The 15,553-nt window shown below is 32.4% G+C and overlaps 1 protein-coding gene across 1 annotated transcript; it reads right to left on the bottom strand.

Annotated features, from left to right (window-relative positions):
- Positions 1-1,087: 1,087 nt before the first annotated feature.
- ppa1a (inorganic pyrophosphatase 1a) lies at positions 1,088-10,559 on the bottom strand. The gene is made up of 11 exons (XM_026276063.1): positions 10,444-10,559; positions 9,666-9,730; positions 9,065-9,118; positions 7,937-8,056; positions 7,652-7,738; positions 6,485-6,611; positions 6,286-6,413; positions 4,835-4,920; positions 3,426-3,495; positions 2,395-2,434; positions 1,088-1,755 (listed from the first exon to the last, which is right to left on the bottom strand). The coding sequence occupies exons 1-11, from the start codon at positions 10,502-10,504 to the stop codon at positions 1,724-1,726; spliced, it is 870 nt and encodes a 289-aa protein (XP_026131848.1). The 5' UTR covers positions 10,505-10,559; the 3' UTR covers positions 1,088-1,723.
- Positions 10,560-15,553: the final 4,994 nt, after the last annotated feature.

Raw genomic sequence — 15,553 nt, 5'->3', positions numbered from 1 at the left:
TCCTTTTAATATGATTTATTTTCACTAGTAACATATCCCTGTCCTTTTTACATTTAATTAATTTTTTTTAACTTCTCCTGTATTGTAGCTGCCAGTTTATTTGATGTTCTCAATTAAAACTTGAAAAAAATGTGGATACATAAAACACTTTAATCACACCTGTATGGCTGTAGAACGCGCACCTGTGCATGCAGGTGTGTTGCGCATCCATCCATTGACCGCTAGATGCCGCTGTTTACACATCTACTCCAACACCACGTGACTGACTTCAGCGTTATATTTCATGGGTTGCTCTTGGGATGCATACAGCATACAGAACATCATGCATATAGAAATCAGTGATGTACAAAGTCTCACTAATGGGGGAAAAACATTCATATTAGCGATCAGAAACACAAAATGTTTTATTCTAGTATATATGCGTTAAAAATATGAGATATATATTTATGGACACTTTTATCCAAAGTAATTATTTCAGGCTATACAATTTTTATTATTTATTTATTTTATTTTTTTATTTTTTTACCAGTATGTGACTAGTTAGGATTTTTAAGATTAAAAATCTTAAATGTTTTCAGTCTGCATCTCAAATTAAAACATTTATCACATCAGATATTTGCTATAATGAGCATTTAAGTGGACTTTAATATTGTGTGTGATAGTAATGATTAAGATTAAAATAAAAATAACTCCAATACTTGCTTAGGGAAAATTGATTAAAGCGATGCCATAAGAAGTCTAAAGCCATTATAAATCATTCTTCACATTGCCGTTTTTTTTAATTTTTGTATTAATTATATGAAGTCTCTTCTGCTCACCGAGGCTGCATTTATTTAATCAAACATACAGTACAAATTGTGAAATATTATTTCAATCTAAAACCACAGTTTTCTATGTAATTATACTGTGTTTTCAGCATCATTACTCCAGTCTTCAGTGTCACACGATCTTCAGAAATGCTGATAAAGTATCATAAGTGCTCAATAAAGCCTTGGTGAGCAAAAGAGACATCTTTCATTAACAATAAAAAACGTAATTATTCCAAACATTTGGCTGCCAATGTGAAACTTTAATGATTTTTATTAAACTTTTTTGTGTACAGGTTCAGGAAATTTCTCCAGTTAGCGGAAGATTACTCACATGCATCATTCTCATGATCCTCATAGGTCTGTGTGTAATTATTTCCCCGTAAACATCAGTTCACATCTGCTTGTCAATCAAACGCAGAGAAACAGCTGATGCTGCAGTGATGCTGGTCTCCATGGCGACGGGGCATCATGACATTATTAGCTCTTACCTGTAGAACCACAATCAAGTGTTTCCGAGCAATTATAGTGATTAAAGCCAGCCAAATTAATTAAATGTGCTACAATTAGATGTTCCTTTAACAAACAGTTGCAGAAATAGACATAGCAATTATGCATAATATAAATATGCACTGTATTCCAGTAAAACAGCTCTTGACAACCACAGATGTGTATTTATAAAGTCACATTGCTTTATTCTTGAAAGGCTTTATATGTTCATACAGTATTTTGCATCGCCTACCTATCGTCCAAACTTTGTTTAGGCCTTTATGAATCAAACTACACAGTGTTTATCAGTAACTACAGTATATGACAGAATCATGACATCCGTGAGTCTGCTGTTCTTGATGATGGATGCGTGTAATAAAACTGTTTTCCGGACGTTTATTCTTCCCATCAGCGCTGATGATCGTTCTCTATGTCTGTTTGTAAAAGAACCATTTATCAGCTAGAAAGAAAGGGAAAATATTATTTTTACACTGTAAAAAAACAATAAATAAAACAATGTTCAGCTGTAGTCTTAAGTATAATCTAATCAGAATTATTTGACTTATTAAAACATATTAAACTGAGTTATATCATATAAAAAGAGTTCAATCTGTATTACCTAAAAAATGAAGTTTAAATTAAGTGAATTAAAGTGATGTAAAAACACGTTGCCATGACTTATTGATCATATGATTTTTATTTTATATAATCAGATGTGTAAAAAGATCATATTATTATTTAATATACCAATTAATTAAAATGAAATAGTATAAAATAATATAGAATTATTATATAAAATAATATAAAAAATTATATACATATAATTTGTAAAAATTATTTTACATTATATATATATATATATATATATATATATATATATATATATATATATATAATATTATATTTTTATTATATTATATATATAATTGTCTTCTGAAAACTGTTAACTTTTAAAATAAATGTCTATGAAATAATCATGATATTCTACATGAATATATTTATGTTGGAAAGCTCATTAGATATAGTAACTGATTTAGTGTGCATTATGTGGTTCTTCTCTAATGCAGGTGTCTGAAGGACTGAAGCATCTCTCTCTCACCTGAGCTCGGAGTCGGCTCCGCAGCACTGTACGGAGGAGCCTGAGAACAGAAAGTAGATCTTACAGGATCAGACCAACAAAAATGATAAGTCTGCCATCATTTACTTAATGCATCATAAAAAGACAGCCATTTCTGAGATGCTTTAGACAAGTTCTGCTGCTTTCAGTCAAGAAGCTTAAAGGAACTGTTCAACCAAAAAATTGAATTTGCTGTAAATGTGTTCACCCTCAGTTCATCTGAGATCAGGAGGAGTTTGTTTCTTCATCAGGTTTGTAGAAATGTAGCATTGCATCAGTGTGTCATCAATGGATGCTCTGCAGTGAATGGGTGCCGTCAGAATGAGAGTCTGATAAAAACATCACAATAATCCACAGCACTCCAGTCCATCATTTAATCCAGCCACATATTAGTTTAGATCTGTTTAAACGCTGCTTGATCTGTGCAGATTTCTCTCCTGATTCAGACCAGAACACTTTTTCACTGGAGGAAGTGTTATTATGGATGTAATTGAGTTAAAATCATCTTAATGCTGGATGTGTTTCAGGTTTTGTCTTCTCCAGATGTTCACTGATGGACTGGAGTGCTGTGGATTATTGGGATGTTTTTATCAGCTCTTATTCTGACGGCACCCATTCACTGCAGAGCATCCATTGATGAGACACTGATGCAGTGCTACATTTCTCCAGATTTGATAAAGAAACAAACTCATCCTAAACTTGAATTACCTGCACATTTAATTTCTTTAATGGGTTGAATTTCACACAAAACTATCATGTGACTCCTGACTACTTAAATGAGACTTTAATTTGAGTTAAATAAGACTTTAATGAGACCCTAATAATGCTTTTTGACGCTGACATCTTTTTAATTGAACTTTAATCAGACGATCAAAATCTCAACATACAATCAAAGTCATCTTAAACAATTTGAAGTTGCATAAATGAGGAATAAATCCAAAACAGATGTTCATTATGCTCAAAAGTTGCTTCTGGAGATTGAATTATAATTGTGTGAGACAGAAAACACTCACTGAATCCAGGACGGCTCTGGCTTCACCGGCGGAGCGACAGAAGGGACTGTCAGACACGCAGGTGTTCACACTGATGGATATACATTACAGACACAAGCACAACATTAGAAATCAAACCTCACTTCCTTCAGTCTAGAGTCACTGGAGATGAGCCGAACTAAACAAACCCTGACCATCAGCTGTTCATATCTAATATCAGAAACATGATTTTCAATCCGAGCGTGACCATGAAGGGCATCTCGCTGACTGATGATCAGGTGTTTGTGAGCCTGCATTTCATTCTGATGACCTGCTGCTGAAGCTCAAATATAGTGTATAGCAATAAATACATTCAGGAGGTGTGCACCTGCTTTAAAAGGAACAATAATGCCTTCCTTATTGAAAAACCCCTCACGTTTGGTGCTGAAGAAGTGCTCCCTATGTAGACAGCACACTGGGTTTGACTTCATGCTGCTGTCAGGAGTTTCATTTCAATTAAATCGTTTCAATTTCAGCAGGTTTGCCAAGATTGAATTTAATTATGCTGCTTTTAAACTCTTGCCGTGGGTTGATTTATTTTTCCCCGTGGGTTAAAGGTTTGACATACTGCATGAATTATATTTGACAGAAATGCGTGTATTGAGGTATTTGATATTCCAGCCGTGATAAAGCAAAGAGGAACGGTCAGCGATGTCTTGGAGCTCTTTATGAAAACAGAATTTAAACTGGGTTCTCTTAACAATAATTGTTTAATAAAATATATTTACTTATAAAACACTTAAAAAATATAAATGTAATATATGTACTAAAAATTAACATTTTAAAAATTTTTAGAAAATATGTAGTACGCAAAAGATTTTTAAAGAATTTAAAAATTATTTAGTATAATTTACTAGAATTATTTTTTTAAAGCATAAAATATATATATATATATATATATATATATATATATATATATATATATATATATACTTATTCTAAAGCATTTATACAACTTTTAAAACATTTTAAAACATTTAAGAAAGCGCATTGTATATTTATGATTTTAATTAAAAACATTCACCATATTTACTCAAAATAAACACTTTAAAACAAGTTATAGTATTTGCTAATTAAAAATATATATTTTTTATTATTAATAAATAGATTTAAATTATATATATATATACATTTAAGAAAATATTTAATATATTTACTTATTTTAAAAGCATTAAAATATGACATAGTATATATATTAAAAATAAACATTTTAAAACGTTTAAGGAAATATACAGTGGATTTACGAAGCTTAAGAGCACTTAAAAGTTATGTAGTATATATATATATATATATATATATATATATATTTATATATATATTATATATATATATATATATATACTGGAGTTTGAACTAAAACCAAATTATGGCCCAAGAGACCGATGTCTTACCAGTTGAGTTCTCCAGCGTCTGTTTTCTTGGAGATCAGAGCTTTCCAGAAACTATGAGTGTCCTTAATCGTTTTAATGGCGAAATCCTGCAGGCCATGAACCAGAAAAAACTATTTAAAACATTACGTCAACAACAACAAAAACAAGAGAGAGAGAATAAATAATAAAATAATTTAGTATATTTACCAAAAGTAATCATTAGAAAACATTTTAAAAGGATATATAATATATTTGCTGCATTTTAAATCATTTAAATAAATAAAAAGGGTTTGGTATATTTACTAAAAACATTTTTTTCAACCTATTAAGAAAAGATGTAGTAAATATTCAATATTTTAAAATAATTAAAAATAAAAATGATTAAGCATATTTACTAAATTAAAGACCTTTAAAATAACCATTTGATATCTATAACTAAATATAATTATTTAATATATTTAAGGAAATTAATATATGTTATGATTACATTTTTTAAAAGCATTTTAAAATAAAAATTATTTTGTACATTTAATAAAAATGTATAAAACATTTTAAAACAGTATGTTTACTAATTTAATCATTTAAAAATAAAAAATGTTTCAGTATATATATATATATATATATATGTATTCAAAAAATAATTATATGAATAAAAAAGATATAGTATGCAATTTTTTATTCATTTAAAAATAGTTTAATATATATTCCTAAAAGTAATCATTTATAACATTTAATAGCATATTTACACTTTTTGTTAAACATTTAAAAAGAAAGAAATATTTAGAATATTTACAAAAAAATATACATTTAAAAAAGACAGGCCTAGTATGTTTTGCTAATAAATATATACCTTAAAAAGACATACACTTAAAAATAGCGATGCCATAAAAGAATCATTTTTGGTTCCACAAAGAAGCATTCAGTCAAAGAAGCATCTCTTTCTTATCTTTTTATAATCTGAAGATCCTTGTTGGTGAAACAGAAAGGTTTTTCAGATGTTAAAGGTTCTTCTGTGGCATCTCTGGGAAGCACCTTTATGTACATCTACTAAAATGTAAACGTAATGTGTTTTTAAACTTTTTGAAATACGAAATATACATTTACAGTAACATTTTAAAACAATAAAATTCAACTTGTTATTTTATTTTTTTCAAACAGAATGTTGTGTTCAGTATGTTACGAGTGGAGCTTGACTCAAACACAGGTAAAGCATGTGTTTCTTCTGAATGTTTAGCAGCTCGTAGTGTTGAAAAGTTCTGAGAAGCGAGACGCACTGATCTCAGATCTGTCAGAAGGTCTAGGCATTTAATCACTGACACCATCACCTCTTGAAAAAGCAATTTTGAAAATCACATGCTTGGATTCTCTTGCCTTCGTGACATGATGGAAACATCTTCATGTCTGGCTGTCAGGGAGTAGTTATTAATCAAATGTCGTCTGCTGTCTTTCATTAAAGCGGCGGCTCTATTTACCCTGTTCTTAAATTCACCACTGAAGGCAAACTGGTTTTCTGGCTTCCCGTCTGGGACTTTGTACATCCGGAACCAGTCGAGTGTGGCCTCCAGGAGCCCAGGCTTCAGTCTGCGGACGTCCTCGATATCTGCCAGAGACAGAAGACGCTGAGATTCACCCTTGAGCTCATCACAAACACAGAAGCTAAAGCTCTCACACCGTTGAAGTCTTCAGCCTCGGGGTCCTCCACGTTTATGACCATCACTTTCCAGTCGGTTTCTCCTTCGTCGATCAGAGCCAGAGTCCCCAACACCTTCACACGGATGACTTCTCCTCGAGAGCAGACCTGATGGAGAACATGTGAAGAACACTGAAACCCCTGGAGATGCTTCAAATGAGTCTGATTCAGAGTGATTCAAATGAATCGTTCAGATCAAAGTGTGACCGAATCATTAAAGTCATTTAAAACCATTTGCACACAATTCAGAATTTACATTGAGAGCAACTTTTACTCTACAAAAAAAAAAAAAAAAAAAATACACACATATACATATACAATTATTATTATAGTATATTTTTAATATTCAAACTATATATATATATATATATATATATAAATATGTATATATTGCATGTGTTTGAAGAGACAAATATGACATATAATATAATATAATATTTTACTTTATATTGTATATTTTTATTGCTAATTAATTTTTATTTTATTTTTATTTTATATTGTATTTTATTTATATTGTATATATATATATGTATATATATATATATATATATATATATATATATATATATATATATATATATATATGCATGAGTTTGAATAATTCTTTTGACTATATACACTTTATATATAGATTTTATGTATGTTAAGATACCTATAATAATAATAAATTATAGAAATATATAAACAGACCAATAAAAATGGAAAATGTAAATTCACTTCAGAAATTTTCATGACTTTTTTTCTAGTTTTCTTTTTTTCTAAATTTTATAATTTTATTAGTATATTTTCCATAACTTTTATTTATTTTTGCACGGTTTTGAAGAGAAAAATATGACATTATATACATAAACTACAGGTTTCTGGACTATTTATATATTTAGAAAAAAATAAAATAATATATATATATATATATATATATATATATATATATTTTTTTTTTTTTTTTTTTTTTTTTTATTCAGAGAAATGGTCCAGAAAGCTGTTATGAAGAGCTAGAGTGTGTGCTTGAAATAATGTGAGTTTTGAGTGACTAGACTTGGGGATAACACAGACTGTGTGTGAGGGACAGTGAAGCATGAGGAGTATCGCGTCACACTGCAGTGAAGTGTGTTGTGTTACAGGAAGTGTGTTTGTGCGCTGCTCTGGACCTGATTCCCGATGTCACAGATGTCGATGGGATCGTTATCACCGCAGCATCCCGTGTCTTCATCCCTGTGGCCCGGATCCTCCCACGTCTGCAAAACACAGCAAATCACCGTCCGTTCTTTCTCATGATGTGAGTGAGCTCAGATGAAACCAGTCTCCAGCACTGCTTGGGTTTGCATCTAAACATGCGTGACATCTGCTCTCTGAGCTCGCTCATGCGTCACACACACGTTCCCTGGAGCTTCCCACGCTTTTACTCTTTTTCTAAACCTCGAGAACACACACACCTGAGGAATGGCTCCGTAGTTCCAGATGTAGCCCTTATGAGGAAAGACATTGCTGACGAAACGCAGGTTCCCTTTCTTCAGGTCCTGCTTCAGGGGATTGAGAGGATCTTTAGTCGCGATCTGGAGAAACAAGGGCAGTCTTTTTGGAATAAAAAAAACATACCGTATTGAAAATACACCTCAGAAATTAAATGCAGATTTATAAAATCAAGCTCCAAAAATCAGCATAAAATAACTAGTCCCATACAGCCCCCCAAAAAAATATATATAATTTTTTTTTTTACTTTTTTTTTTTCTTATAATTTTTTTTTATTATAATCTGCATTTAATTTCTGAGGTGTATTTTCATTCTGTTTTACATATATGCAGAAAATAATAAAAAATATATTTGCTGAAATAGGTTTCAAAATATATTAATTTCCAAGTATACCAATATATTTGTGTTATATTTTTATGCCATTTTTTAAATTTGTGAAAATATATTTAAAAAATGTAAATACTTCTTTTTTTTAAGAATTTAAAAATATATTTGATACAGTAAGTTATCAGAGCATTTTAATTTTTGGAAACGTTTACATTTACATCCTTTCACTTCACTACATTTCATAAAAACAGATCATTATCTAAAACAAATAAATAAATAAAAAAACAACATCTATTCGTTTTTTTTGACCTGAAGAGGTTTAGAGTTTCTTTTGAAATGTTAATGCATTTTGTCCATGTCTAATTTTAAGCAGAAAATAAAGTTTCACTTTTGGAAAAGTAAAAAAAAAAAAAAAAAAAAAAAAAATTATATATATTATTATTATTATTTTATTTTTTTTAGATACACCTTGAAAAATGTTCTTAATAACAATAATTAAGTAAAATGACTTAATGACTGTCTACAGAACTAACTTCCTCAATATTCCTCACAGATTATTTGTCAATATTATAATTCCTGAATTCCTATTTTTAGCCAGGGACAATCATGAAAAGCCTTGAATGCCATCCGTGAGTTTAAACACGATTTAATGTTTAAAGACGTTCCTGCTCTTCTAGGAATGGTTTTCTATAAAGGTGAGATAATCAGCATGTGTGTGAAGATCCACATCCAGAGGTTTGCACTGAACGCTGAAGATTTCTTACCTCCATCTTTGCATTTGTCCATCTAGGAACCTCGATGACAGCATTGAAGATGTTCTGCAGGAGAAAACGTGTCTGGTCAGATGATCTTAATGGTTTAAAGTCCTTCACGATCAGGTTTCTTCAGGTTTTGTTGGATGAAGGAGGTCACACACTTTCTTCTGTTCTGAGTTCATGATTATTCTGCTCTGTGTTGAGTTTATACTGATTAAACCCCTGTGATTTTGAATAGAGGAATCTATTCCCATAATTAATCTGACATATTAATGTCATTATGAACTCCAGGATGATTATCGTAAGAGAATGCATCTAATTAGATTTAATTCACACAAATACTTCAGGGAGAGAAACACACACACACACCACACACACTAATGCGTTTAGTTAACAGATGCACTTTTCATTTCATCATTGACTTCATTTTCCAATTCAAAACCAAAGTTTGGGCTCTGCTTGAATTTTTCTGAACTTCACGTGATCATAGATGTGAGAAATCCATCTGTGTTTCACAGAGGTGAAGGGAACGACTTCTGTTCCTCATTAAATCCCGGTTCAGAGATCTGAGGACTGAATGCATGAATCAGGATTCAGATATACTCCATACCTCGGCCTCGTCTGCGTAGATGGGAATGTCATGGAATGGAGATATGTATTTCTCCTCAGCGTTTCCTGTGAGACGAGATAAGAGAGCTTCACAAAGGATCTAAAATACTCTGAGATTAAAGAGATTTCCAGCACTTTCTGATGTCTGACAGTGAGAGCAGGAGGATTTACTGTGAGGTTTGAACCAAAAACTGAATTCATTACGGAAACAAACACTTATGGTTTCAACAGAAAGCAGATTTTCTTGGTGATTGGTCGCATAGTGACTTCCACCTGTTTCTTACTGCCACCAGCAGATGCTCAACAGCTTGTGTGTGTGTGTGTGTGTGTGTGTGTGTGTGTGTGTAATAAGAGAAGATGATTAAATACACCTATGCATAATTATAGAGTTAAGACGATGCCACTAGACAGGTCATTGTTGTTATGCAGCATCCTTTCAACAATTATAAAATGAATATGCATGGGTAATTTAATAAGGCATGCATTCAGCTTTACTAATTACGTCTTGAGTTTTCATGTAAATGTTAATTTCTCAGTGAATGAGTAAGACTACACAAGCACTGTCAGATTAACTGCAATTAAACAAATAAATGGAAAGTGGAAAGTGATACTGGACATTAATTAATTACAAGTGCATTAATACAATGTTTACAAGAAGTTTGCATCTACTCAAGTGGAAAAAATTATTTAAAATCAGGCAATGCTCGCTTCATTGTGAGACTGTGAGCATGAGCGGAATCAGTGCAGTGTTGGTGATGGATGGATGCTGAGACACTTACTGAAGTAAAGTCTGTAGCTGGCCGTGTTTTCTCTGCCTCTCTCCTCCACGCTGAAGCTCATGCTGCCTGTTCTTCCTGCTCTGCTGAACTCTGAACACACTGACGGCTGTGAGACACTGCTAATCTAATAATCACACCTGATCCTGAGAGAGAGAGAGAGAGAAAGAGAGAGAGAGAGACACACTAATTTGGAAAAGGTATTTTGCTCCATAATCAACACTCTCTCTCTTTCTTCACTTTCTGAAAGCAGCACAATATCATCAGCAATTCTCAGAACCACTTCCTTCTTAAATATCGAACCACTGACTATATTCACACACTGCACACGTTAATAAATGAACAAGAACACCCAAAGAGAGATGGAAAAATATTTGCATGCTTCAAAGATTTTATGAAGGCTGTTGACTCCATTTGGCATAATGGATTTTTTTATAAAATAATTCAAAGTGGCATGGGGAAAAATATATGCTAAAGGAAAGATGCTTTACAAAATTCTTTCCACACTTAACAATATAATCTTGTTCTGGTTTTAAATCCCACTGAAAATTTAAAATTGGCAATTAAAACATTACTTATTTCAATATCACAATCACCATCACCACCATCACTGTCACTGTCTCAATCACTATCACTATCACAAAATTACTATCACTATCACCATTACCATCATCATCACTAGCACTAGCACTAAATCACAATCACTATCGCTATCACTATCACAAAATCACTAGCACTATCCCAATCACTAGCACTATCACCATCACTATCACTATCACCATTACCATCATCATCACTATCACTAGCACTAGCACTAAATCACTATCACTATCACTAAATCACTATCACAAAATCACTATCACTATCCCAATCACTAGCACTATCACAAAATTACTATCACTATTATTATCACTTTCACTATCACTATCACAATCACAAAATCACTATCACTATCATCATCATTATCACAATCACAGAATCACTATCACTATCACCATCACCATCACTATCATTATCATTATAACTGTCACTGTCACTATCACAAAATTACTATCACTATTATTATCACTTTCACTATCACAATCACACCATCACTATCACTATCACCATCACTATCACAAAATAACAAAATCACAAAATCACAAAATCACTATCACTAACACTATCACTATCACTGTCACAAAATCACTATCACTATCATCATCACTATCACAATCACAGAATCACTATCACCATCACTATCATTATCACAATCACAGAATCACTATCACCATCACCATCACTATCATTATCATTATAACTGTCACTGTCACTATCACAAAATTACTATCACTATTATTATCACTTTCACTATCACAATCACACCATCACTATCACTATCACCATCACTATCACAAAACAACAAAATCACTATCACTATCAATATCACTAACACTATCACTATCACTGTCACAAAATCACAACATCACTATCACTAACACTATCACCATCATTATCACTATCACTATCACCGTCACTATAACTGTCACTAGCACTGTCACTAGCACTATCATAAAATCACTATCACTATCACTTTCATCATCACTATCACAATCACAGAATCACTATCACAAAATCACTATCACTATCATCATCACTATCACAATCACAGAATCACTATCACTATAACTGTCACTAGCACTGTCACTAGCACTATCACAACATTACTATCACTATTATTATCACTTTCACTATCACTATCACAATCACTATCATCATCACTATCACAATCACAGAATCACTATCACTATCACCATCACTATCATTATCACTATAACTGTCACTGTCACTAGCACTGTCACTAGCACTATCACAAAATTACTATCACTATTATTATCAATTTCACTATCACAATCACACCATCACTATCACTATCACCATTACTATCACAAAATAAAAAAATCACAAAATCACTATCACTAACACTATCACTGTCACAAAATCACAACATCAGTATCACTAACACCATCACTATCACAAAATCACTATCACTATCACTAAATCACAATCATAATCACCATCACTAAATCACTATCACCATCACTATCATTATCACTAAATCACAATCATAATCACCATCACTAAATCACTATCACCATCACTATCATTATCACTAAATCACAATCATAATCACCATCACTAAATCACTATCACCATCACTATCATTATCACTAAATCACAATCATAATCACCATCACTAAATCACTAATCTATCTGCTTAAACATATGTTTGTCTTTTTTAGTCTGTCCATCTGTAAATTATGACACAGGCTGCCAAGCAAATTTTTAAAGTGAGCACACTAGTGATTAAGGTCACTGCTGTAGTTGACTTCATCTGCAGCAGCAGAGCTTCTGGTCTTCTGTAGGGGTCTAAAAGCACAAGCAGTTCTCACAGCTGCTGATCTCTGGGAGCTGAGAGCTCAGTTTCCCCTGCGTTTGATTCATTCTGTATGCAACACAGCAGAGCTCAGTTCTCTGACCTTCACATGTTGTGCTTGTTTACTGTGTCTCTGCTGCAGCGCTGTATCCTGAGGGCAGGTGGACACATAGTTAGCACATCAGCGTGTGTAAATGTGTGTGATCCGAACACACACTCACCTACAGCAGCAGGTGGGAGAGACGGGAGTTTAGCACAAAGCCAATTACAGCCCAGATTACCCTCCTGCTGCGCAGACTCTCATAAGATGCTTATGGAAGCTGATTTTTAACCTGGTCACATTATAGATAGTAACAGACTATAAATAAGGCTGGGGAAGTTTCTCCTCATTAACAGACTTAAATCTGTCTGAGTGAGTTGTCATGGTTTGTGGAAGAAGAAGAAGAAGAAGCATGCAAGAAAAGAGGTGTCAATAGTTCAGTGCTGTGTATTTATTTACAGTCTCTCTCTTCTCTCTCACTCTTCTAGAATGCACAGTGACATCGGCAGGATTTAATGAAGTCCCACTGAGTGCAATTAAAAACAGGTCAGAGTTGACTGTAGGTTACTTGTGTCTGGCAGCATCTGCTGTGACGGGACAATCAGAACTCGTCTTGTTTACCATGCTTTTACAATATTTCAGCTAACGAGCCATTTCTGCTACACGATCCAACAAAAGCCCAGTCTGATGCAAAGCTTAGTTTAATCTTTATTTTGGATTGTTTTTTGAACATTATGGGAATGCTACATTTGAAATCTCTTTAAAGAATGTTTAGAATGTTCAGAGAACATTCAAAAGTAACATTTCCAAAATGTTTGCAAAATGAAATATTTCCATTAACATTTGCTGAACCAAGAGGGAAATATTTTTAACATTCAGAGAACATTCTGAAATAACATAAAAAAAATCTAAACATATTTTCTTTTCAAATATTGTTTAAAATATTTAATATACTAATATAATTGTATAATTGTGTATGTGTTCTTATTATAATTTTACACTGTTAATCTTTAGTAAAATCCCTTTAACTAACAAAAGCCAGTTTCTCAATGACATCATCCAACAGGAAGTGATGTCATTTTGGAGGGAAATCAGCTGCACAAACATCAGTAAGTATTATCAAGGGGTTGCAATGCTGTGATGTTTTGTTATTTTTGGTTTATGTCTCTCTAAAATGCGCAATCCAATCCAAAAAGATGTTATTAAAAATATAAACATTTGTTTTAAACTACAAGTGGACATGAATAATCAAAATCTAATTGAATATATTAATAACAAGAGACCATTTTAACTCTTCACATGTGCATGTTTTCCCCCTATTTTAATTAATTAAAAATGTCTGTCTAACATGTATGATCTAGCAGTACTTTACCAAAGCTTTATTATATTAATGATAGAAAGCATTAAAGAACTGAAAAAGAGATTTTAGTAAAACTGCTTCACCTTTGAAATAACAATTGACAAGAAAATCATTTCAGAAGGATTTATATTTTGAAAAAAACATAAAACAAGCACAAACAAGATTGCATTCACAGTATAAGACCAGAAATGACTTGTTGGATTGTGTATTGTTTCAGCTGTTTTTAATGGTTTAGTGTTATAACAAGTGGGTTGGCTGGTTTGTATTGGTTACCATTTGTTGCTGTTAAACAGCATCTTTATCCATTCAGGAGTAATTTATTCTGATGAAATAAATTATAATGATTTTTGTCAATTATACAGAGTAACTGTGATTGGATGGCCGTCTCCTGCAGTGCTGCTGTAATCCAGTGGGAGGAGCTTCTGCAGATCTTCAGCTGTCAATCAAATGGATGGACGCTGCTGTTCATAGAGGTTTGAGATGTTATTTCATGCTTCAGTTCACTCAAGTAGACCAGAGATACTGACATAAAAATAAAAGTTACACAGCTTTTACAAGTAACACTGTTATAAAAGACATTTTCACAGTCATGTGAATTTCTCTAATTAGCTGTCAGTGTTTGTCTGGAGGCAAACAGACACAGCCCAGCATGAATGGTAATAGCTGTTTGTTTTACAGAGCAAATAGTTTTACATACATATCAAACAACACCAGATCAGCAGAAGAACACCGCAAACACTTACTTCCAAATATCAGTCCATGAATCATTTAATACACTGAATGTTTTTCTTGTACTTAATGAGGGTTTAATGTGCGTGTGCTGTACAGTTCTGCAGCATGCTTGCATGCATCGTTCTATTACAGGAACATCCCTCAAAAATGAAGAATTATTCTGTTTTTAACTCTCTGTTTGAGCAGAAGAGAGCTGGAGTGTTTGTTTCAGTTAGGGCTGCACAATTAATTAAAAAGAAATCAGCACAAAAGCAGTCATAAGTAGCACAGAAATATTACATGGGTCAAAATAATAGATATTAGTAAATCTCCTACCGTAAATATATCAAAACTTAATGTTTGATTAGTAATATGCATTGCTAAGAACTTCATCTGAACAACTTTAAAGATGATTTTCTCAATATTTAGTTTTTTTTGTTCCCTCAGATTCCAGATTTACAAGTAGTTTTGTCTCAGAGAGATATTGTCCAATGGAGTGATGATTTATTCAGCTTTCAGATGATGCATAAATCTCAGAAAAAGTTTCAGAAAATGTACCATAATGACACAAGTACTAAATCTTTTT

This window comes from Carassius auratus, chromosome 12 (assembly GCF_003368295.1).
Source record: "Carassius auratus strain Wakin chromosome 12, ASM336829v1, whole genome shotgun sequence".
Taxonomy (NCBI): Eukaryota; Metazoa; Chordata; class Actinopteri; order Cypriniformes; family Cyprinidae; genus Carassius; species Carassius auratus.
The sequence above is the reverse complement of the archived record's forward strand: the minus strand, read 5'-3'. Positions and strand labels throughout refer to the sequence as shown.